General features: G+C 35.0%; 1 protein-coding gene across 18 annotated transcripts in view; it reads left to right on the plus strand.

Annotated features, from left to right (window-relative positions):
- SSBP2 (single stranded DNA binding protein 2) overlaps positions 1–26625 on the plus strand; it is a 345880-nt gene that overhangs the window by 247223 nt on the left and 72032 nt on the right. For all 18 annotated transcript variants that reach the window (XM_077139285.1, XM_077139283.1, XM_077139269.1 and 15 more), the window contains one exon: positions 9978–10067. In XM_077139285.1, coding sequence (XP_076995400.1) covers positions 9978–10067 — 90 coding nt within the window. The remainder of the gene's footprint in view (positions 1–9977; positions 10068–26625) is intronic.

The raw sequence follows: 26625 nt of genomic DNA on the forward strand, positions 1-26625 counted from the left end.
TTTTTCTTCCATAGCACTTATTGCCATGACATACTATACATTGTGCATGTTTGCTTTGTTCGTTGTTTTTCTTCCCTTAATACAACGTAAGCTTAAACAAGTAGCAATGGAACAGATTTCAGAGTTTGTTATGGGTTACCATTCCACTATTTCAGATTTTCTATGTGCTCCAAAGCACACACTGGAGGCTCAAAGAAATATCAATATACTGATTCAGCAGTCATACTCATTGTTTAATCTATTTTCTGTTATAACTCCTTCTTCTCCTTTGATCTTTCTCCCAATCTATAGGGATCTTTAGGCAATGCCCATTATGACTTTTTCATGTTGAGAAGGAGTGTCGACACTAAAGGATAGAGGCATGTAATTAGTTGATTATCTTGGAGAGGCTGGTCCCTTTGGGTTTCAGAATTTATCTGACCTCTGGAAATTATAAGTTCCAGGAAGGCAAACTTAGTGCATCACACTTTTATAGAGTTTCAGCTCCACCCCTAAGTGTTCTTAAGATTTAAGAATATTGGAGTGCTATTGGTTGGGGTTTAGCAAGCCATGGCAGTACTCTTATGCAATACTCTTATGCAAGATTCGGATAATTAGTGCTAAGAGTATCCTCTTGACTCTTGGATGCCTCTTGGTCATTGATGCCTTATTTTATTACACTTCTCTTCCTCTTTTTGGTCAGGAAGGCATTGTCAATCCCATGGTGCCAGGGCCAGATTCATTCCTAGAAGTCATGTCTCATGTTATCAGGGAGACTTTCACTCCTGAATGTCATGTCCCACTTAGGGGGGAGAGTAATGATTTTCCTTGCGGAGTTGGGCTGAGAGAGAGAGAGGCGACATCTGAGCAACAAAAGAGGTTTCCTGGAAGCAACTCTTAGGCATCATTATAGGTAGTTTTCACTTCTCTACTAAAGAGACGTTTCATGAGGGTGAGCCCCGAAATCAAGGAAGGGGTTGGCCTATTTTCTTGGAGTCCCCAGTGGTTGAAAGGGTGTTCATGGTTTCCTGGATGAGAAAGTTTAATAGTTCCTTTTTTTTTTCCTTTGGACCCTCAAATGACTCTATCAATCTTTTTAATTATCCACCCACCATAGTCTGAGATGTATCTGGGTATTACATTAAGTGATAGAGACTTACAAGTCCTGTTCTTTTCTGGACTCCAGGAGTTTAGGTTTTTTAAACTGATTTTTTTTAGACTGATTTAGATTGTGTGTTACAGAAAATTTAGGTTCTAGACACAATAAACTTCTCTGCCTTTGGTCTCATACTGTAGATGGAAGTCTAGAATACATACAGTGTCATCTTTTACCTTGCATTCTGTTTTACCTAGTCAGCCAGATTAGCTTCATTTTTATCTCTAATTGAGGCTAATCTCTTTTTTGGTTACTTTAACCAGAAATCTCTTTTTTGGTTACTATAACTGTTATTTGTGTATAGCTATGCTAACTTTCAGGACTGTGGTACTCCGTTTCTGGGTCTTAGCTATCACACAGCGTTCCAGAGAAATACCGGCTGATACACATGTAGCTCAGGGTCTTAGAATCTAGAAACATACCTACAAATTCAGACTAAGTTTGGTTGCTATAAGGGCTTACAATCTAGGCTCCAATTTTCTTATTAGTATTTTCTAAAAGAGACCTTAGCATACTTGTTCCTTTGTTTCTGGCTTATTTTGTGCAACGCGTTGTCCACAAGGTTTATTCAGTTCATTGTGTGCCTCTCATTGTCCTTTGTTTTTTGTAGCTGCACCATATTCTATCGCATCAATGTATCACAGTTCACCATTCTGCTTCTTAGTCCTTATACTCTTTGGCCCCCTCCATCTATTGGGCATCATGGATAATGTCCAAAATAAACAAACCATGCCTTACAGTATCCTCATTTGGTTGTACAGTCAGCAGCACTCTCAATTTTAGACAATTTTCATTGGTCCCTAGAGACAAAGACCCAACAAACACAGCCTTACCAAATATCAAATCAAAACTACCCCTTCTCTCTTGTCCTTTCCCCACAATTGGTTGCCCCTGGTAGTGCTGTTGGTACTATTGATGTCTTCCTGTTAACTATTGGTTATAGCATGCAATTTTAGTTTTCCCCATGCCCCTCTACAACTGACTCTGTCTAGTATGAAACTTTTGAAATAGTTTCTCATGTGAAAACTTATTTATATAGTTGTAGATTTAATCAGTGGAATACATGACACTATACATACCCTTTCAATCATGTTCTCCTTCAATATGGCATTGTTACTTATAACCCCACTAATTAGTCACCATCACTTCTATCCATTCCCAGCAGAGGTTTTTTTATTTCCTATTGAGGTAACTACTATATAATAGAGCTTAGAAAGGGTCCTTGACAATGTATTTTGATTGACTTTATTAAATAATTTTGAAGGCATGAAATGAAAACTCAGAAGGCATTTGAAAGATTTAACTTGCTTAAATTTTCATGTGAATCATTTATTTTGATTCACTTTTAAATGTGAAAATATGTATTTCACAGGAAACACATATAGTGAAGAACTTTACAGAAAAAAGGTAGCATATTATATACCTTTAAGCAATGTAGCCCCCCCCAGATGAGAATAAGAAATGAAGAAGCAAATGATGACATAGCATCTTTCTGTTGAGTTTTAATTTAGATGTAAGTGGATATTTTTTTCCTTTGGGTAGGCAAAAGATGAATCTGTTATTAGCTCCCTTTATATACTTTTTTTTTTTTTTTTTTACTGGAGAAGTTGTTGGTTTACAGAAAAAATCATGCATAAAACACAAAATACAGAGTTATCATATATCTTCCTATTATTAATACCTTGCATTAGTGGTATATTTGTTAACATTAATGAAAGAACATTTTTATAGTTGTACTATTTGTAGGGAGATTTTTGATGACTGAATCACTTTACTTGTGATTGGTTTGTTGAGATCTTCTATTTCTTCCTGAGTCAGTGTAGCTTGTTTGTGTGTTTCCAGGAATTTGTCCATTTCATCTAAGTTGTCTAGTTTGTTGGCATATAATTGTTCACAGTATTCTCTTATGATTTCTTTTATTTCTTCAGGGTCTGTGGTAATGTACCCCTTCTCATTTCTGATTTTGTTATTTATATCCTCTTTCTCTTTTTCTTTGTCAGTCTTGCTAGTGGCCCATCAATTTTATTTTCTCAAAGAAACAACTTTTGGTTTTATTGATTTTCTGTTGTCCTTTTCGTCTCCCATTCATTTAACTCTGCTTTTATCTTTGTTATTTCTCTTCTTCCATTTGCTTTGGGGTTAGTTTGCTGTTTATTCTCATGTTCTTCCAGGTGAGCAGTTAAGTCCTCAATTTTTGCTTTTTTTTTGTTTTTTAATATAGGCATGTAGGGCAATAAATTTCCCTCTCAGCACAGCCTTTGCCACATCCCATAAGTTTTGATATGTTGTATTCTCATTTTCATTAGTTTCCAGATAGCTACTGATTTCTCTAGCAATTTCTTCTTTGACCCACTGGTTGTTTAAGAGTGTGTTGTTTGATCACCACATACTTGTAAAAGTTCTTATTTTTTGGTGGTTATTGATATCCAGCTTCATTCCATTGTGTTCAGAGAAAATGCTTTGAATAATTTCAATGTTTTTAAATGTATAAAGTCCTATAAAGCCCCAGCATATGATCTATCCTGGAGAATCTTCCATGAACACTAGAAAAGAATGTATATCCTGGTATTTTGGAGTATAATGACTTATATGTATTTGTTAGGTCTAATTCATTTATCAAGTTGTTTAACTTCTCTGTTTCCTTGTTGACCTTCTGTCTGATTGTTCTGTCTATAGAGGAGGGTGGTGTATTGACGTCTCCTACTATTATTGTTGAAATATCTATCACTCCCTTCAGTTTTGCCAATGTCTGTCTCAAGTACTTTGGAGCTTCTTAATTGGGAGCATAAGCATGTATGATTGTTATTTCTTCTTGGTGAATTGACCCTTTTATTACTATATAGTGTCCTTCTTTGTCTCTTATGATGTCTTTACATTTAAAGTCTATTTTGTCTGATGTTAGTATAGTTACTCTTGGTTTTTTTTTGGTTACAACTTGTCTGGAACATCTTTTTCCATCCTTTCACTTGCAATCTGTTTTTATCCTTGTGTCTAAGATGAGTCTCTTGTAAGCAGAATATAGCTGGATTATATTTCTTAATTCATTCTGCCAATCTCTGTCTTTTACCTGGTAAGTTTAGTCTGTTAACATTCAGAGTTATTACTGAAAAGGCATTTCTTGATTCCATCATCTTATCTTTTGGATTTTGTCAGATCTATATATTCTTTTCCCTCTTTCTCTTTTTATCCTTTAAGTTACCCTTACTGGTACTCAAAACTGTGCCCTCCTGCAGACCTCCCTCTCCTGAAGAGGCAGAAGAAAGAATAAGCAAAATGGAGGTCAGGACAACCAATTTCAAACACTCAAAGCAGCATATGGCAAAAAAGATGGGAAAATATGAATTGGATCTCCGGGAAATGATGGACAAAAGAAGGCACACAAATGTAAGAATCATTGGTATCCCAGAAGAAGAGAAGAGTAAAGGGTTAGGAAGATTAATTGAGGATATAATAGAGGAAAACTTCCCAACCCTTATAAAGAACATAAATATGCAAGTCAAGAAAACTCAATGAACTCCAAATAGAATAAATCCAAATAGGCGTTCCCCAAGACACACACTAATCAGTCTATCAAATGTGGCATGTAAATATCTCTTTTTTTTTTTTTCAACTGGCAGAACTCCCTTTAGTACTTCTTATAGGGCCAGTCTCTTGTTGACACATTCTTTCAGGGTTTGTTTGTCTGTGAAAATTTTAACCTTTCCCTCAGTTTTGAAGGACAATTTGGCTGACTATAGAGTTCTTGGCTGGAAGTCGTTCTCTTTCAGGATCTTAAATATATCATACCACTGCCTTCTCGTCTCCATAGTGCCAGTTGAGTGGCCTGAACTCAGTTTTATTTGATTTCCCTTGTATGTAGTAGATTATTTTTCTCTTGCCACTTTCAGGATTTTCTGCTTCTGCTCAACATTTGATAGACTGATTAGTGTGTGTCTTGGGGAACGCCTATTTGGATTTATTCTATTTGGAGTTCATTGAGTTTTCTTGACTTGCATATTTATGTTCTTTATAAGGGTTGGGAAGTTTTCCTCTATTATATCCTCAATTAATCTTCCTAACCCTTTACTCTTCTCTTCTTCTGGGATACCAATGATTCTTACATTTGTGTGCCTTCTTTTGTCCATCATTTCCCGGAGATCCAATTCATATTTTCCCATCTTTTTGCCATATGCTGCTTTGAGTGTTTGAAATTGGTTGTCCTGACCTCCATTTTGCTTATTCTTTCTTCTGCCTCTTCAAGTTGTGTGTCTCTAGTATGTGTTTTATTTGGTCTACAGCATCTTTAATCTCTGTAATATCTGCTATTTTTCTATTTATTCTTTCAAATTCCTCTTTATGCTGTTTTAGTGTCTTCTTGAGCTCCTTTCCTCCCATTTATTTATTTATTTATTTGCCTTGTGTTGTTTTTTGCATGGATAGACACCGGGAACCGAACCCAGATCTCTGGCATGGTAGGTGAAAACTCTGCCTACTGAGCCACCGCAGCCCACCCCCATTAATTTTATTTAATAGAGTTATATGAACATCTTTGATTGGTTGTTGCAATATCTGTGTCTCCTCTGGTGTTTAAATTTGGTTGTTAGACTGGATATATCAGCTGCATCATGATATGTTTAGTGATCTTCTGGTGTCTTTGTGGCATGTAAATATCTTGATTGCTTTACTTTGGAAGTTGATTTCCTTCAGTAGTCTAAAGCCTTGTATTTGCGGGATGGATATGAAGCAGGATAAAGGGTGTGGGGCAGGGCACGATAGTGCAGTGATGGGTTGCAGCCCAGGTATAGGCGCAAGTTAGGGATGCTACACTGATGCTTGTGAGTGTGGGCGCCCAGCATTGGGGAGGAAGTGGCTGTGCAGGTACATGGGTCTGGGGGGCGGGGCCCTTTATGCGCATGCACAGAGCTCAGGGCAGTGGATTGGCATTGCGTCTGCATGTGCTGGGGCAGATGTGACCCAGCTGTGCAGGTCAGCGCTTGCCCAGAGCTGGGGGGGGCGTGACTGGGGGCCATGTGCATGTGCAGATCTGGGAGGGCTGTAAACTGATGTGCACATGCGCAGAGCTCAGGGTGGGCAGGATGGAGTTGCACAATTGTATGTGCTGGGGGTAGGTGTAGCCTGGGTATGGAGATAAGCACCTGCAGCCTTTATATGCTGTCTACTGCCTGCAGGAGGCAGGGACATGAAGGTAGCACTCGGGAGGGGCGGGGTGAGACTGCACTTTTGCAGGAGAGGTGGGTTGGGCTAAGGCAGGCGTGCTCATGCTTGGGATGGGGGCGTGGGGCAGGTGACGGGGTTCAGGTGTGTGGGGTATGGGGTATGGGGTGAGTCTCAGGTTGTGAGGCTGTACTGGTGAGGGTAGCACATTTAAGGAACGCAGCTTGGCTTACTTTCTAGTCCCCGTCTCCCCATCCGTGCACTCCTGAGGGCTTCGGGGTTCCGTGTTAAGCTGTTTGCACCAGCTGCATGGTCTCTGGTTCTCTGCTTCTCAGTTCCTCAGCTTTTGCAATCTGGACCACCCTATGTAGTGCAGAAGACTCTCCCAGGTCACTTACACCCTGGAATCACTGTCTCAGTTACCCTCTCATCCCTTCCTTCTCTAGCTGTTCCTTGGAGCAGGAGCGAACTTGATCTATTCTATTCTACCATCTTCCCAGAACTCTATAATTTACTATTAACTATAATTTTATTAACTATAGTCCATCATTTACAATAGACCTTGCTGTTTGTGTTGTACAGCTTTTTAAAATTTTTATTCTAGTAACACATATGCCACCTAAAATTTCCCCCTTTGAAGCACATTCACAGATATAATTCAGTGCTGTCACTTACATTCACAATGTTATGCTACCATCACCACCATCCATTACCAACACTTTACAATCAACCCAAATAGAAACTCTGTACAGCTCAAGCATCAGCTCCCCATTCCCTATCCCTCTCCCAGCCCCTGGTAACCTACTCCAGATTCTGACTCTATGAATTTGCTTCTTCTAATTATTTCATAGCAGTAAGATCATATAGTGTGTGTTCTTTGTATCTAGCTTATTTCACTGAATTTGATGCTTTCAGGGTTCATCTATTTTGTCACATGTATAAGAACTACATTCGTTTTTACAGCTGAATAATATTCTATCGTGTGTGTATCTATCTATCTATATATGTATATTATATGACCTGGGATTGCCAGGTCATATAATAATTCTATATATAGTTTTGTGACGAACTGCCAAACTGTCTTCTACAGCAGCTGCACCATTTTGCATTGAATGAGTGTTCCTATTTCTTCATGTCCTCTCCAACACTTGTAATTTTCTGGTTTTTTTTAATAGTAGCTACTCTAGTGGATATGGAATGGTATCTCATTGTGGCTTTGATTTGCATATCCCTAATAGCTAATGATGTTGAGCATCTTTTCACATGCTTTTTAGCCATTTGTATATTCTCTGTGGAGAAATGTCTATTCAAGTCATTGCCCATTTTTTAATGGGGTTATTTTCCTTTTTATTAAGCTGTTGGATTTCTTTGTGTATTCTGGATATTAAACCCCTAGCAGATCTATGGTGTCCAAATATTTTCTCCCATTGAGTTGAGTGTCCTTTTACTTTCATGATAAAATCCTTCGATGCGCAAAAACTTTTATTTTTGAGGAAGTCTTATTTATCTATTTTTTCTTTTGTTGCTTGTGCTTTGGGTGCAAAGTCTAAGAAACCATTGCCTAACATAAGATCCCGAAGATGCATCCCTACGTTTTCTTCTAGGCATTTTTTGAGTCCTGGTTCTTATATTTAGGTCTTTGATCCATTTTGGATTAATTTTTGAGTGTTGGGTGAGGTCCAGGTCCCCCTTCATTCTTTTGCATGTGTGGATCCAGTGCTTTCAGCACCATTCATGGAAACTACTGTTCTTTCCCAGTTGAGAGAACTTGTCAGCCCTCTAAAAAACCAATTGATCATAGATGTGAAGGTCTATTTCTGACCCTTAATTCCACTGGTCTATATACCATATGCCAGTATTGCGCTATTTTGACCACTGTAGCTTTGTAATAAGTTTTAAAGTCAGGAAATATAGGTTTTTAACATACTTTTTAGGGAGTTAGAATTGAGGTAGAAATAAAACCTTTAAACTATACTAAGAAGTTGCAGTAATTAATCACTTTGGTGTTTTATTTTTAATACAATCAACACTTTTATCAGAGTATAATTAATATGATTTACAGACCTGTGTCTTTTATACAGAAGTCTTGTACTACAATTAAACATTGATGTCTAACTTTTAGTACTAAGAGCAAATTCCACATGATTGTAATTGAAAAGCTTAAGGTTGTAGCTTGAATCTTTCTCCCTAGATCTAATTGTAATATGTTTTTAAATAAAAAGAGGACAAATGTTTGGTGGTAATTTGCCTCATAACTAACATTACATCTTAAATTTTTACAAGAGTGTAGTTAAAATGAAAAAAGCAATTTGCCTTTCATTTTTGAAAACATGATTTGATATATAAAGCTAAGTAGAACAGTACCTAGTAAATGCTAGGTATTCAGTTATTGTTACATGGAATGAAATTGCATGTTTTTACTTAAAATAATAGATTATTATTTGGCTTAATATCTTAGAAACTTTATTTCTTCTTTATATTAATATGCTGCATCAGAAGTTTAAAATAATTTAAAATTAGGACATCCATAGGTAAATAAAATTATAGATAATTGTATTTAAATTTAGACTTCTTTAAGGAAATCCTAAAATCAATTATTGGCTTTCATTTTGAGTAACTATAGAAGAAGCATGTTTAGTATTTTTATCAATTTATTTTCCAAAAAACTATATGCTACATATATTGAGATATAACATCATTCTCTTAATGAAATATTAATACATGCATGAATACATTCACATATATATGAGGATAGTGCAACTAATATACTAGATCCAGGATTTCTTTTGAGTTCTTTTTAGAGCAGAAGTGTTGGATTTATGCTGATCTGTTGTCAGTATCTGTCTGGTCCCTTCTTGACTGCTCCTGGTATTTATAATATGGCCAACCAGGTTGAGGGATGAAATTTTTGTTGTAGAACAATCCTGTGTATAAATGTTGTATGTGAGTATTAGATATATAAAGTTATTTGATTGCAAAAAGTCTAACCCACAGTTTTTCATACTCCTCTATTTTATGAAACTCTAGTGTTCCCTGAAATAATTTGCAAGTGAACGCAGACTCTGAATTTTCAGTCTCATTTTTTTAGAATTTGTTTATATGTGACTAATCTCTTAAATTAATTCCCTTTCTTATTCAGTCTCTTAATTACTCTTTCATCTTCACCACTCTGTAGTTATATTTGGCTATCAATTATAGCATATAAGAAAGTGAATAATGTGTTACCACCTGTAGGCAGAAAATTAACTACACTTGTTTTATGACATATAGAAAAGCATAATCTAAAAAAGAGAGGTCTTGCTTTCCAATTTCTGTAACTACCATGTTCGAATGCATTACATTTACCTATTTTTGTTATTGATGTTGCCATTTCAGGTGCTTATAATTAAAGAACGTCTTACTTTGTCGTATACTATTAGTGTTTTTTCTACATCATTTAAACATACCACCTTATTAAGGTTTTGTTACTTCAATAAATTTTAAAAGACCTGTTTAAACCAACTGACTTAACCAGTCATATGCTAAGTTAACTGTTGGGTCTTAGTTTAAATCTGGAGTGGGGAAAATGACAAATATCTGTTCCTGGGAATGAAAAAAATGACCTTTCCTACAATCTATTATCATTAGCCTTTTGGTTTTGTGCCTTCTCTGTAATGATATGGGTTTGTTTTTCCTTTATTCTTTACAGAGTGCTGCAGCAGCTCCCAGTCCAGTGCTAGGAAACATTCCCCCAGGAGATGGCATGCCTGTAGGTCCTGTACCACCAGGGTTCTTTCAGGTACTCAGAGAAACTGACTAGGATTGTTAAGGCATAGGAACTCCGGTTTGATTTTATTTAAAGATGTGGAAGAAGATGAGGGTATTTTAATTCCTATGGTAAACATCTTACTGTGCAGCCAACTCTTGATTATTCAAATCACTTATCCAGTGTATGTTAGCCCGGCCTTCCTGTGCTTAATTATGTATTTGTTTAGTCATTTCATTGCTCAATTAAGAAAGAAAGGGGGTTGAAATGCAAATTAGATCAAGTTAACTGTGGTAAAGATTTGGAGGGAGAAGAGGCTGAAGATGAAGTTCTGAAAAGATCTCTGGATTTTAATTATCCAAGCTATCCATATCTACTCATACTAAACATAATTAAGATTTGGCTGTCCTTTAAAAATATAGCTAAATCATAACCTATTCATTTATCAAGAATTATATGCTGTATCAAAATATTTTTGTGAATCATCTTTGTGGCTAAGATGGAATTTTTATTAATATCTTATTTTGAGATAAGATTTTCAAACATGTATGCTAGTATTTAAAAATTTCAACAAGACAAATTATTTTAGCAATTGTGTTAGTTTTTAAATTACAGTATAGCATATTTAAATTTTATGGCACTCGCATCTTGAATCTGCCAGTTTTCTAACCCAAACCAACTTAAATTCTGAAGTTTATTTTTTAATACATAATTAATTTTGCAACAATTTGAGAAAACTAAGATGAACCGAGTTGTTATAAACTAGAGTTAGAGAGCATAACAAAAATTAATGTAATCACATTAGGTACATATAAACTAATTTGTCACTTTAGTGGAACTTTTGTATTTACAAAGTCCTCAATAGTTGTTAGTTAATACATACTATCATTGCAGGGTAGGTTAATGTACTTATAAAAATGAAAATGGAGAAATAAAATAATAAATTTTTCAAAGTACAGCAATTACTGAGCAAAAAAAGTAGTAATTAGAACCTAATACCAACTCAAATATAAAGTCCCTTTAGAACATGCTTATTTGCTCAGCTACTCTTTAATGTCCACATGGTCTGGAATATTCAAAAGACTTCTCAGAGCTCACATTCTGTTTTGGAGGTGCTTTCTTATAATCTAGGAGCAGATTGTAACTCCTGATTTTAAATTTAAAACCACCATTTAAAATATTAATTATAGCTAATATTATTTGCCATGCTCTATTCTAAATGCTTTATATATATTAGCTCTTTTAGTCCTTAGAATGATCCTATGTGTGAAGTAATATTATCACCTACATCATACAGATGAAGAAATCAAGGCATCAACTGATTTGTAATTTGCACCAAGTTAGAAAATGACAGGGCTGGGATACAAATTAAAGCAATCTGGAATTTTGCCATTGAATTTACTTTTTTAAAGTCATGATTGATCATTATTTATTAAACGTTCCAGCCCATTTATTGTCCCCATTGCTTTTATTTGTCTTGCCAAGGACAGGTTGGAGTAGGGAGTAAATAAGATTGTATCTACTTGAGAGTTGGTGAGAAGTGCTCCAGGGAGCACTTGTAAAAAGAGGTGATGGGATGGGGAAGAAGCCAAATTCTTTCATCCTAGGGTTAAACAAAGATACACAAACCCATACCTTTTTATTTTCTCATTTCATAAAATGAACCATCTCCCCTTACCTGTCTTCTATCTTGAAGTCTTGATAAAAGTAGTTACAGTAGAGTCAGCCTTAGGTCTTCTTTCTTTTTTTTTAATTTGTCTTCCTGCATATATGTACTTCTATACATACACACACACAGAGGCACATATATGATATGAATAACAGGCAATTCTGTTCACAGTGTGTTTGTTTATTTGTTTTTTGGGTACGTGGGCTGGGAACCAACCCAGGTCTCCTGCCTGCCTGGCAGTCGAGAATTCTACCACTGAGCTACCTGCACACCCAACTTTGGTTATTCTAATGTGGTATCCGAGAACTACTAGATGACAAGCACTATGGTAGATGAGTAGGTATATTGTGTCCCTTGCTGAAGCACATTGTCTACACCGTGAGGCAGGATTAAAAACAAATAACTGCAATACAGCAAGATATAGTTCTCTTAACTGGGTAAATATAAAGTTCTATAATAACCTAGAAGAGAGAAGCTTTAGGTCTGCCTAAATTTGGAAAAAGTTTTCCAGGCAAACAAGCAGAGGAATAACTGTTCAGAAAGTAGAGCCAGTATAAGCAAGTGGAGGCCGTCAATTATATATATGACGGAGAGTTGTTGAGAGTAATACATACAGAGGGTAGAAGGGAGAAGAGGCAAGAGTTCCTGTAATTGAGATTGGAAAGATAGGCTCTAGCATATTGAGAAGGGCCTTATTTACCATTTATTTAGTTGACACATGCGAGTCATCAGAAATACTTAAGAAGGGCAGTGATACGCATTTATGCTGTACAGTGAATTCAGATTCTCTCAGGCACCTATGGTAAAAATATATACAGAATCCCCACCCTCAAAAAGCTTACAGTGTGGTGATTGAGAAAGAGAGAATAGAATATATTAGAAAAAAATGGCTATTTAAGTGAGTAAATAGAGTGTGCTCTTAAGGCATATCAGAATGTTTCTACACCGAACCTTGAGAGGGGGCATAGTTAGGGAAGCAGTGTCAAAATAGTAAATGAAATCAAATTGGTATCTAAATATGAGTTGAGTTAAGCAAAGTAAGGGGGTGCAGTCTTTCCAGGAAGAGGGGGAAAAAATATGTAAAAAGACCCAGAGGGGAAAGGAAAGAGACACCAACTATTTCAGCAAAACTGGAACTTCATTAGCTAAGAGGAGAGTGTCTGCTAATGAGGCTTAAGAAAGAACTGTGGGGGCATGCCATGGTGGCTCAGCAGGCAGAGTTCTCACCTGCCATGCTGGAGACCCAGGTTCAATTCCCAGTGCCTACCCATGCAGAAAATAAAATAAAATAAAAAGAACTATGAGGCCTTGTAGATTCGGTAAGGATTTGGGCTTGATCTTAAGGGCAGTAATAAGCTATTGAAGGATTTTAAGTAGGAGAGAGGCATGTTCACATTTGCATTTTTAGAAAAATTATTGCAGGCTATAGTGTGTAGCCAGGGTTGCAAAGGGGCAAGTCCAGAGGCAAGGAGACTATTTAGGAGGCTGTTAGAACAATTTGGGTGAGAATTAATGATGGCCCAAACTAAGATAATGGGAACAGGTATGGAGACATATGAGGGATAGAAATTTGAGGGATAGATGTAAATATGGAGAATGAGAGTGAAAGACTTTAAGGATAATACACTGGTTTCTCGTGCTAATCTTGGCAGATGGAGGTATCATTTTCTGACATAAGAACCACAAAATGAGAAGTAGGTTTAAGGTGGGATGTGCAAGGTTGCTGTGGGAAAACTCAGGTAGAAGTATCTTTTAGGCAGATGGATCTACAGATTTGAAGACTATGACAGTAATCTAGGCTAAAGATAAAAATTAGAGGGCTATCATCATTTTAAAGGCAATGGAATGCAAAACAGTGGCTTAATTGTGTTGAGAGAAAGTATAGGATGAGAAGGAAAGGTGGTGTACAAAGAATAGAAACATTTAAAAGATGAACAAAGAGAACAGAACCCATTAAAGAGACTAGATGCAGGTGTATCCATTGGTTGGCTTATTGTAGTAGTTCGAAGCAGAGACTTTCTGAACCTATTCAAGAACAGTGGTAATAGAATTGGAAAGGAAGAAGCAGTTTGTCATTATATTAGATCGGCCTTAGCAGATTAATCAAATCAACAGTAGAAGAGGAAGTGTTTGGGAAATCAAGGATAATTCTGTGGTTCCTACGTTGGGCCTTTGGATAATTTTAATGAACTTATCTGAGTATAGGAAGATAAGAGATAGAAGAAATTTAGTTATATTTAAGTTTGCGATACAAGTCATTCCTCTTTTTCACAGCAGGCTACTCCAGCTAATCTCAAATATTCTTTTCTGCTTCACAGACTTAAATTTACCCTCACTCTCTAGAAATGCCTCTCTGAAATAATGAAAAACTCAAACTATTAAAATTTCTAAAAAAAGAAATCTGATTTTATTTTGGTAAATATAACGATGGGTCTGGCTACTCAAATACTACCTAACTATCAGCATTGGTTTCCGGGAAGGACTGGGTTATGCTTCAGCATGACTCTAGCTATATTGCCATAATGCATGTTGTTAATGAGAAGTAGCTACCTTTCATGAATAGAAACAGCAACAGACAATCGTAATTCAAGTACAAAACACCAGGTCCTAATCCAGTTCCAAAGAGCTATTGGCCTCTAAGAATGATCCAAACTAGATAACTAGGATACGGTATAATTTCAGAGTTCATAAGTTATAATGCTTGAGATCAGCAAGGCTAGGGAGACTGGAAGCTACTGGAAAAGAGCTGGCCGTGTTTCTTCTAAGTGGGTAGGTCCAGATGGCTGGCTGGAATAAGGACTCAGGCTCTCCCCAAAAGCCAGAGACTCTGATATCAGAGAAAACCTAGTTTGAAAGAGATTTAGAGGATTGCTAAGCAGCTCATCAAACTTCTCTGCTTGGATGTAGCTCCTAAATTCCCATTTTCTTTAGCCTCTGAGTGAAGTATGAGAATGGTTTTGAATCGCAGTTCTTAATGAGAAAATTCAAAACTCACTCGGGGACAGCTCAAATGGGACTAGACCAGGAAAGAATTGAGTTTGTTGAAATTTAATGAATAAATGGAAATCAAGAATAATAATTTGTAATTAGCACAAGAAGCAACAGCTTAACTGATGCTTAACTGAGTTGTGCTTACTATATGAGTAGTTACATACCTTGAAACAGTTCTCCTAACTAGATGAACATATTCCTTTTATTCCTGTTAGCATTGTAGAGCTAGTCCCCCTTTTCCATTATAAGTATAGACTTAAGGTCATTACCCAGTGGAATTATCACAAAATGAATTCATAACAACAGTATTTGAATAATGGCAATTAACTCAAGCTCTCAAATCAGTAGTTATGATTAGTGTCCATATGTGTAATAAACCCAGCCTGGAAGGCAGCTGTTAGATTAGGGTATTTCTGTTTGTGATGGACATTAGCATTGTTTATACTTATACTTTGTTTTGATTGGAATGAAGATCTGTTGTTGAGTAGGAGACCGGTTAAGTAAAACCTGTGGGAAGAGTTGGACATGCAAAAGGAAGTATCCTTTAATAAAATGAAAGCCAATTCAAGTAAAACACATTTGTTTAACTTGGTTTCTTTTATGAATGGGATAATGTGTATAAGAAGCCCTGTAATCCTCACAGTTAACACTTATCATCCAACTGGTGAATGACATTAGAGCAGCTTTCTTAATTTTGAAGTCTTAGTGCTGGAGTTGGAGGAAAGAGAAAAGAAGTGGCCAGTAATACAAGGAGAGTTTAACTGGAGATTTAGTGGAAGACATTACAATGTAGTGATGTGCTATGACGTACACAAAGTAGACACCTAGCACTGAATCTGTACACTAACTCTCCTGTCCCTATGCTGCAGCCTAATTCAAAAGTTTCATTGTGTGCTAAGAACTTTGAATTATATATTAAAAGCATCAATCTGATATTTATTCCCTTTCATAACATTTATATAAGACAATCAGAGGACTTTGATTCCTGCAGCATTATTGAAATAAGCTATTGTGTTTCTTACATTAACTAGATTTTCTTTTCACTTATGTCTAATGATGAAAATACTTTAGAAAATATCACAAAATAAAACAAGGGAAAAATATTCACCATTTTGTCCTGTAAAAATTAGACTATTAATTTTATGGATTTGAGTAAAAGGAAAGCTACTCTTGTGAATTTACTATAACTTATACTATATTAAGAAAAAGGACATTTCTTATTTCAACCAAAAACTTTTGAAGGAGGTGAAAATAATTTCACAAGAAAACTTTAAGAAGAAAACTATATCTGCTTTTTACTCACTTTAGTAACTAAGCATATATCATTTCTATAAAAACACAATATAATTTTAATAGATGCAAATGTAGTGTAATATCTTTGAGTTTGTAACTAATGTGAAATGTACTTATAAATGTTCATTTTTACCATGTATTCCATTTTGTTTTTATTTTTATCTTGATAGAATTACTGTATTCTAGTCAAGGATCTTCAGTGTTTTCAACTGAAGCTGTTGAATAATAGTGATGTTAGGTCGTAAATGTAGGGCTTTGTCACATATGAGGTTATAAATATTTGTTAAAGATAAAGTATACGAAGTAATTTGTTTTCTGACCATGGTGGTCATCCATATTTTAAAATCTGAATTGATCAAAATCAGACGTGGTAGCAAATATATTACAGCGGATTTGTAAGGTACATCTATTTGCAAGGCATCACATTGACAATAGTAAAGCTGCTTTGCCATCTAGTGGTGGTCTGCAGACGTCTCCACTTGTTCCAGGCGTATTTTCCAAAGGTGCTATTTTTAGCAAGACTGCACTGTAGCAAGCTGACCTAATGCTTTGACATGGTAAAAACACAATAAGAAGAAAATAATAGAAATATATTCCCCCTTTTCCATGGTTTCTTATTGCCTAGAAAAGACTTAACGTAAATAACATTCATAAAGCAGCAAAGACAAAACAAAGCTCAGGGTTATACAGTATGCTTGATATTTTAAAAGTAAAGCAGCAAAATTAATCAAAAGTGGGAAAAGTAATTATTTAACGCTTGAAATTTAAAATGAAAGGCAAAAGAAATGTTTTTATAAGCTCCTGAGTAAATGTTTCTGAGAAGATATTTAACTTATTCCTGGAAATAATTCCTACATTTTGAGACTACATTTGTCTCTAAGTATGTTCATCTACTCTTTTATTCCTATTCAAATACTCAGAATTCAACCATGTTATTAGTAGTATACATATAACTAGTCCACGGGTCTTCTTAGTTTCCTTCTGTTATTAACCTGTGTATTGTTTTCACTCTGAATGGTTTGCCTTTCTTCTTATCCTTCCTAGGTATGGCCATTTTAGACATCAGTCTTAGGAACGACTCTAAACCAGGAAAAAAATCCCCTTCTTTCTAAAAGGTTAGATGTTGTCTTTGATCTTAGATAATGAACCAAAAAATTAGTTATCATATCCTTTCTTGGGTTTGAGTAAGTATTGTAATGAAAATCTCAAGCAGAATTGACTAAGTCAACTATATTATCTAATGTTATCCATATACATAGTTTAAACACTCAGGTAAATCTCAGGATTAAATATTCCAAGATTTGGATATCAAGAATGGGAGGGGAGAGATTGCTCATTTTAGTAAGTTCAAGAAAGAAAAATTAGGTTTAATTTTCTTAAAAATGTAATTTAAAAATTTTAAAGGACAGAAATTCTAAATATAGGAAAATTGTTCCCAGTCTTCCCTTAGCAAAAAGATAAAAGCAGCCTAAAAAATAAAGGTGCCTAACAGCTGCTGGCTTTGATAATGCTATCCTGCCGTTGTGGTAATAGTTTTTCTGGCCTCATCTATTAGAACAAATTAAAACTGCTCAGCTTGAGTAATAACTAAATAAGCTTTTTTTTTTTTTAATTGTAGTTTCAAACACCTAAAAACCCTTCAGCAGTGACTAGTTGGACAAAGAGCAAAGAAAGAAGTGTAGGTGTTCAGTCTCTACTTGGGTTTTCCAATTAGGATAGAATAGAACAATTGCTTGTCAGAAATCTTACTTTTTTTGTTTGTTTGTCAAAATGAGTATTTAGGAAAAAAGTTAGTTTGACAATAACAGCCTAGTATTTGGTTTTCCTTTCACTTTCATGTTACTCATGCAAATCAAAGATGTCAAGATATTTAGTATGAAACAATGTAATATGATATTTTAAATCACATTTGTGGTAAGAGTTTAGCTATTTTTCAGATAAATTAAACATAGTTTTTCCTTTTAAAAATATATTATTGAAAATTTTTTCTAGAGTGCTATAGCCTTTACTAAAATCCCTTACAAAAGCATTTTTATATAGCAAATTGCAAACATGCAAAGGCTGTTTATTATACAACTTTGCATTTTTATTAATGTTGGTTACAGAAACAAAAATCTTTACCATTCTTTGGAGAATTAAAGGTAAGAAACAGGTTGTTACATTTATTTTAAGTTCCCTATATGGGACAGATTTATCTTGGCTATACATTAGTATGCCTTCAGTTTTTTTTTTTCTTCTTTTTTTAAATAACCTTGTCACTAGGTGGTGTTCAAGAATAATTTGTCTTATGTTCTATGTTGGGGTCAAAAAGCTTCTTCTATAAATAAAAGACCAGATAGTTTAAATATTTTAGGCTTTGCAGGTTACCTGGTCTTTGTTACAACTACTCATTTCTGTTTTTAAAGTGTGAAAACAGCCATAGACAATATATGCGCTAAAAGCATGACTATGTTCCAATAAAATTTTATTTACAAAAACAGGCAGCAGGAAGCCTACCTGTAATTATGCCTAAGAGTTACTTCCAGAGAACCTCTTTTGTTGGCTCAGATGTGGCTTCTCTTCTCTAAGTCCAACTTTTGCAAGTAAAATCATTACCCACCCCCATGTGGGGCATGACATTCAAAGGTATAAGTCTCCCTGGCAACGTGGGACATAACTCCCAGGGATGAGTCTGGCCTTGGCACTATGGAATTGACAATGCCTACCTGACCAAAGAGGGAAAAGAAATGTTACAAAGTATGGTATCAGCTGCTAAGCGATTTCAAATAGAGTTAAGAGGCTATTCTGGAAGTTACTCTTATGCAAGCTTCATCGAGATATTGCTAATTGCCATGGTATGCCAAGCCCCAACCAACAGTATTCCTGTAAACCCTAAAGAATACCCAGGGCTCTATTTGAGACTGTAAAAATTTCACTAAGTTTATTTTTCAGAAACCTAAAACCTTCAGATGGTTCCTAGATAGGATTGACCAAATGAGTATGACTACTGAATCAATATATTGATATTTCCTTTTATTTTATTCTCCAGTGTAAAAGAGTAGCTAAAAGGAAACTCCTGAAAGTGTGGTACTGTAACCCATAACACACTTTGAAATTTATTCTATAACTACTTGTTAAAATGTACTTTGAAATTTATCACTTTTTTGTATATTTGTTATATTTCACAATAAAAAAATACAAAAAAAAAAAAAAAAAAACAGGCATCAGGCCAGATTTGGCCCACCAAGTATAATTTGTTGTATATGAAAATGACCACCACTAGATAGCCTATAAGAGATCCGAAGGGTAAGGACTAAGAACAGTGTGTTCTCTTGACACTGATGTGAGAATCCTGGGAGTCACCCCCTTCTAGTTTATCAGAATTCTTTGGAAGTGGGGGAGGGGCTTGAGAGCCTTTGTTTGTTTAACACGCTGTTCTTTTTTTTTTTTTTTTTTTGGCATGGTCAGGCTCTGGGAATCAAACCCAGGTCTCTGGCATGGCAAACGAGAATTCTGCCACTGAGCCCCCGTTGCCTGTCCAATATAAATATTATTCTTACAAACTAAAGCTTGAAAACCATTGGCTAAGATTGCCAGTGACATTCAGCAACAAATATGTATTGCTCCTGTTTTAGTTTCCTTGGCTGTTCAAGCAAATATCATGCAATGGGTTGGCTAAAACATTGGGAATTTATTGTCTCATGGTTTTGATGCTTGGAGAAGTCCAAATCAAGGCATCATCAAGGCAATGCTTTCTTCACAAAGACTGGTATTCTGAGGCTGACTCCAGTGATCTTGGTCCTGTGATCCTCTGTCACATGTGAATGCACATGGCGGACTCTCCTGACTTCTCCATTCTCTTCCAGGTTCTACTGACTTTCAGCTTCTGGCTGCTCCCTCTGGCTTTTTTTCTCTCTCTGAATTTCATTCTGCTTATAAAGATCTCCAGTAATAGGTTTAAGACCCATCCCAAATGAGTTGGGCCACACCTTAACTAAAGGAACCTCATCAAAAGGTCCTACTTAACAATGGGTTCACACCTATTGGAATGGATTAAGTTTAAGAGCATATTTTTCTGGGGCACGTGGGTGCAAACCACCATAACCCCCATGCTAGGGTTACTGCAGTGAGTAAGATAAATAGAAATCCTGTCATTCATAGAACACAGAGGCTACTAAGGAGACAGTCAGCAAACAAAATAAACAGTTATTTTAAAAAATACCATATATTAGACAGTGATAAGGTCTAGGGAGAAAAAATGAAGCAGAAAATAGGCAGTGTTGATGAAGTTTTTATAGGGTGGTCAAAAAGATTCATTGAGAAGATGCCATTTGGATAAAGGCATGAAGAAAGTGAGGAACAAGTCATGCAGATATCAAGGACAAGAGCGTTCTAAGCTGAGGAACAAACAATTACAGTGCCTTGAGTACAAATCATTGCTGGCTTTTCCAAGAGGCAGTGACATATCTGAGTAGCTGAAATGGAGGGTCAGTTGGGGAGAATGGTTGGATATGAAATCGTAGGTAACAGAAGGCCAGGTCAATAAGAACCTATAAGTCACTGTAGGGACTTTGATTTTTTTCTCTGAGTGGAGACTCTTAAGAGTCATTCTGGCTGCTCTGTTGAGAATAGTCCGTAAGAGAGAAGGGTAGAAACAAGGAGACCAGTTGGAATGCTATTGCACAAACTTTGGCAAGAAATTATTATGGCCTAGATGAGGTGATAGCAGGGGTAAGAAGTGGTTGGATTCTCAGTGTATTTTGAAGCCAGAGCCAACAGATGGATATGTATTATGAGAGAAATAGACCAATAGGGGATGACTACAAGGTTCTTGGCCTATTTAACTTGAAAAAATAGAGTTGATATTTATGAAGGTAGGTAAAATTTCAAGAGGAAGAATAGAGAGAATATTAGAACCTTAGTTTTGAACCTATTAAGATTGAGATGGCTATCAGATATTCAAGACACGTTGAGTAAGGGGCAAGATACCAGAATTGGCAGTTTTAGCTGTGAGGCCCAGAATAGCGATTTTTCAGAGTTATTAGTATATGGGTAGTATTTGAAGCTATGAGCCTGGATGACATTATCAAAATAATCAGTGTAGATGACACTGACCAATTCTTGGGCACTCTAATGATAAGTCAGAGAGATGAGGAGGTAACCATAATGTAGAATTAAAAGCAGCAGCCCATGGGATTGGAAGAAATCCAGCAATGTGGTATCCTGGAAGCCAAATAAAGAAAATGTTTCAAGGAAAAGAGTGATCCGTTGTGTCAAATGCTACTGATGGTTGAGGACTAACTGACCATTGGATTTCACAAGGAGGTCATTGTGGCTTTGGTAAGGTCAGTTTCAGTAGGGGTGAAAGCTTAATAACAGTGGGTTCAGGATAAACTGGAAAGAGAGAAGTTGGGAAGAGCAAAACCTCTTCTAAAGGAAAAGTGGAAAATGAGCCAGTAGCTAGAGGGAGAAGGGGATAAAGAAATGTTGCTGGGCTTGAAGTGTTGGCTATTATAAACTGCTCTGTCCTGAGGGAAACAAAGACGACAATTCTGCTGGCAACTATGGGAAGAGAATATAGGATACGTCAGATATCATCCATTCTCCTTAGTCATCAGGTATTGGTCTTAAGTGTAAAAACTAATATCAGGGAATAGAGCAATTCAGATGCCTTTTGTGTATACGAGGATACTTATCAAGAAAGAGTAAAATGGAATTAATTACTTAGAATGCCTAGAAACAAGAATACTACCTGTTTTAGGTCATTTTTATATTCTATAAATGGTTCTCTGATATTACAAATACCTTTGGAATCCGTAAATTTTTTTCCACTTGAATTTATATGTATCTATTTTACTGTGTACATGTACTTTAGGGCACATGTATTTCAAAACGAATATTTTAAATTGGAGGTGCAGAAATAACTTAGTACAGTTTGGATTCTCTCATCTTGCTTATATTTATACTTTTAAGAAATAGTTAAATTAGTAAATTTTAGTTTCGAAACAAGCTTGTTGGTATACTAATGATTTCCTTAAAAATCTGTAATGTAGAAAGACTTATTATACAGTTCAGACATGAATTGAGTAGCTTTAAGTATAGACTCTGTAAGTAAGTAACCAAATGAATATGGGATCAGCATTTCATTTCTAAGGAAAGCGAAAATATATATAATCAGCCACTGTATCTGCAGACCACACCCAAAGATGAGCTTCATTAACATATGCCATTATTCTGCATGTGAATTTAAAAGGACTGCTCCTTAATCAGTTGCAACTTTTCTAGCATATCAAGATATCAGAAGGGTAAGAAAAAAATGGCCTTTTTTTTTTGCAGTGGCACATTTAAGTAAATTAAAGTACATATCTCCCCAGTACTCTCATCTAGAACAAATTATATCCAGATGTGAATATAAAAGAAGAAAAAGTGAGAAAATTTTCTTTAATGAAAAGGGTGTTTTTTTAAAAATTACTTAAAGTTTTAACTTCTGTTTTTATTGAGTCAGCCTAATACTCTAAGTTATAAATCCCAAGTTTTTATTTTCATACCTGTACTATTGTTTTAAGGTGGGTTGATCTGTCCTTGTTACTTAGATCACTAAGTGGGAAACAGTACTGATACCAAATTCAGCTTTGTAGAACTCCAGTAACTTGTCTTACAGACACTAAAAAAAAAATGTATCTGTGTATATTGCTGAATATAAAGTAAAACAAATTTTTAAAAGTTTTTTAGTGGGTAGGACAATGGTGGCTCAGTGCCAGAATTCTTGCCGGCCAGGCCGGAGACCTGGGTTCAATTCCTGGTGCCTGCCCATGCGAAAAATAAATAAATAAATAAAAGGTTTTTTTAGAATGTTATTCAAACTTTTATAATTTATTGGACCAGCAGACAGCATAAACCCCATTCACAATCCAGAACTCTATTGCCATATACCAATATCTAATGACTATATGGTAATAAAAGCTTGAGAAATAGTCTCATCTTCTTGAGAGCTCTGTAATGAGAGTGACCAATTTTGATACTCAGACTAAATGTATATCAGACTGCTTATAACTCTGTGATCTCTTGGGTTAGTTTTGCCCAGGTACATCCAGGAAACTGGAATTGTTATTACTTTATAGTTATTTTATGTATTATTTTAATTTAAGTGTTGATGATGATAGAATATCTGAGCTGTGTGGAAGATAAACTACATATTTAGGCTTATCAGCAAAATATGCCAATAGAAGTATGTCATTTTGTGCTCTAAATTAGTTTAGTACTAGTTGGAATTAAAATGGGTTAATCAATAGTGCTTTATCCTCTGGGGTGTCAATAATATCTGGTGGAGTTATTTATGAAAAAAAGAAAAGAAACTAAACAAATTAAGATATATGGGTTGTAAAATAACTTTGACAAAATTCATTTCATTTATAATTTATGCTTCATTACTTTTCTTAAGAAAACTCATGAAGTATCTCTTGGAACTTTCAAAACAAAAATATGTAAATGTGAAAGATTCCATATCAAAGATAGCTGAAATGAAATAAGCAAGTTATAACACTGTAATAATCTTTCAAAAATCTTCTAAATATTATTTACCATTGATAGCACATGACTTCAAGAAAGTTAACAAACTGAAGCAAAAATAGATTTACTTCTAATTAAAATGGAGAATAACAAAATATAGAAATCTTTTTCTAGAAAATCATGAACATTAAAGAGAACTGAGTTAACTAAAAAATGGGCACAATGAGTAAAAAGTAGTATTTAATTTTTAAAAGAATGTTTATGCTTTTGGTTAAATCTTATAATGAACGTATTTTTATTACCTTTCCAGGACTATGAACATATAGTTACATCCCGCCATATTTAACATTTTCTAAAATCATCATATTATTTCAGAAACTTACATATATATATTTTTTCTCAGCAATCAGAAATCAGACATTCTCATTGTCTGTTTGACTTCTTCTCAATGTCTGTTTGACTTCTTTTCTAATTATTTTTAAATTACCATCGGATTTAGAAGGGTCCTATTGGTCATAATAGAACTTCTTTGAAGAATTTTAGGCAATTATAGCATTTTCTTTATTGGGTGACATTTTTTTCTTTATTTTACTAAGTAATTTTATTTAGGATTTTACTCTCTGCCACTTGTAATAAATGAGGGCTTTTACACTTATGTGAATTATTTGAAGACTCATTTATTCAGTATCATTTATGGAGCATCTACCTTCTGCAAGGCACTGCACTAGGAGCTGTTGCAGATTCAAAGATGTGTAAACCTTTAGGACCTGACCATAAGGAGCTTATACTCTAGTAACACAGCTATATACTCTATAACTATACTCTCTAACAATAAGGTATTGTTATACATAACTATCAGAAAAGTTAAAATCTGGAAAGTGTCATTTGAAGAGAGGTTATAAAAGAACCTATAGAAATGGAAGGAAGGACACTATAGCAAAAGAAACTGTTAATCTGATCTCAAGGACAGAAAGCTGAGAACTGATAATTGGGGGAAATGGTGAGCAGTCTAATTTGTCTGCATAATTAAAACATACTGAAGAAAAATAGTGGGAACAGATTTAAAGATGGTTAGAGATTGAATTGTGGAGGGCCTCAGATGTTAAGCCTAAGGAGTATTATCCCTGAGAAGAATATTTTCAATTATATTTTAATTTAAAATAAAAAATCATAATTTATGATCTCACAGAAGTGAATGGGAAAAATTTAATCTGCTCAAATCAAGTTCATCAAGTACTTCTGCTCTTCCTCAGAGAAGCTAGATAAGCCTAAAAAGTAGACAGAAAATGTTTGAATGTATACCCAATTTTATCTTATCCTTTAAAGCTTGGAATACTTATGCAATGGGAAAAAAAACCATTATAGTCACTTATACAATGAAAAAAACAAAATGATAATCCACAAAATAAATGTTTAATTGTTTTGGCAAAATGTATGTAAAAGTTTTCTTAAAAAGAGGGCATGATTCTCTTCCTCTAAAGTTATATCCTTTTGCTATAGTTTCATCATTTGGCTTGAAGTATTAAATTCTAGATTATCAAAAGCACCATCGTGACAAAAATATGAATATAAAAATAGTTATAATTTCCTTGTTTTATGCATAGCATAATTCTGCTTCATTGACACTGACAATCTAAAGTTGATGATGCAAAAGTAAGTTTTCTGTTCTACAAAATATGAGTAAGAACAATGGAAGTGTTTTGCCTTTTCCTCTACATTTTTCCATCAAACCCCAAAATTCGTAAGTTTTTCATTCAATTGGATCAGCAAATTCTTCTGAGTGTCTAATATATACCAGACCATATATTAGACTTGGAGGATCCAAAAATATATGTCATCTAGGCCATGTCCTCCTGTATTTCACATTCCAGTAATACAAACACACATTTCATTATACTGTAGCATGTTAAATCCTCTCTGGTAATGGTAGAATAAAGTGCTAAGGGTGTAGAGAAGGAGGCTACAGGGATTCTTTAAAATGAAAGTGGCATTTAAACTGACCCTTGGGATTAGTTGAATTTTACTTGGCAGAGAAAGAAGAGTATAGAAGAATCTCAAGGAAAAGAGAATATTTTGAATCATATTTCTATATTTTTAGAAAATATCAACAACACTTGAATAATGTGTCATTTACGATGTCCAGTTTAATTGTATGCATCATAAACAGAAGTTTGAACTCACAGTTCATCTCATCTGGAATTTCAGTACTAGCAATTTATATTTAAATATTTCCATTGAGGGGTCTGGGACCTTCAGAGAAGGAAGGAATTGGATTGGACAGTTTACCTTCAATTAATATAAGGAAAGGGAAAGAGTTGGTTCTTTTTAATTCTTGGAAAATGGAGATACAACAGTAAATGCTTCTGAAAGAGCAAATAAGAAGAGGAAAAGTGCTATGTTCCACTAGCAGAAAAGACAAGGAATAAAGAAAAAAATATTTTAGGAAAGAAGTTTAATATTCCCTGAATAATTCTTGATAGGATAGAAAACAGTTATCCTTAAAATGTAATGGCATTCATTCTGAAATAAAATATGATTCTAAATGGTATTACCTTTTCTCTAAAAGATGATTTGGGAGAAATGAGCTGAACATTTGGTTTGTATTTCTACTTTCTACTAGAGTATTTTTTTCACCTTTTACTTAGGCACCAAATTTTTTTTTTTTTCTGGCTTTGTATGTATATTTTATTCTTTCCACTTTGGGTTATTCTATTTTTTCTGTGCAAATAAGTAAAACATATAGAAATGAGAATTCATACCTGTAATATAGTTCTCATATGTCAGTGTCCTAACCGTGCTACTCAGTTTATCTTATAAAGAACCTTGTCCTGGGAGTTCTGCAAAAGCAAAACCTTAATTTTTTCAGTCATTCTTAGCACTACATGTTTTATCAAATAGGGATGATGTAATATGACTTCTGAGCAAAGGCACAGACTGAAATATTCTTTTATTTGGGTTTTCAGTGATACCATTTGGTGAGGAGAACATTCTCTTTCTTAGAAAACAGTTTTTCTGGAAAATTGTTTCTCTTTTAATTGCAAGACTGTAAACTTTGAAGCATCCTAAGCACAGAGCAGCAATCTTCATCTGCTTACATGTTACATACCCAGTCACCTAGAACAGTGCCTTTGTAGGTGTTTAATATTTGTT

Source organism: Tamandua tetradactyla, chromosome 21 (assembly GCF_023851605.1).
Source record: "Tamandua tetradactyla isolate mTamTet1 chromosome 21, mTamTet1.pri, whole genome shotgun sequence".
NCBI lineage: Eukaryota > Metazoa > Chordata > Mammalia > Pilosa > Myrmecophagidae > Tamandua > Tamandua tetradactyla.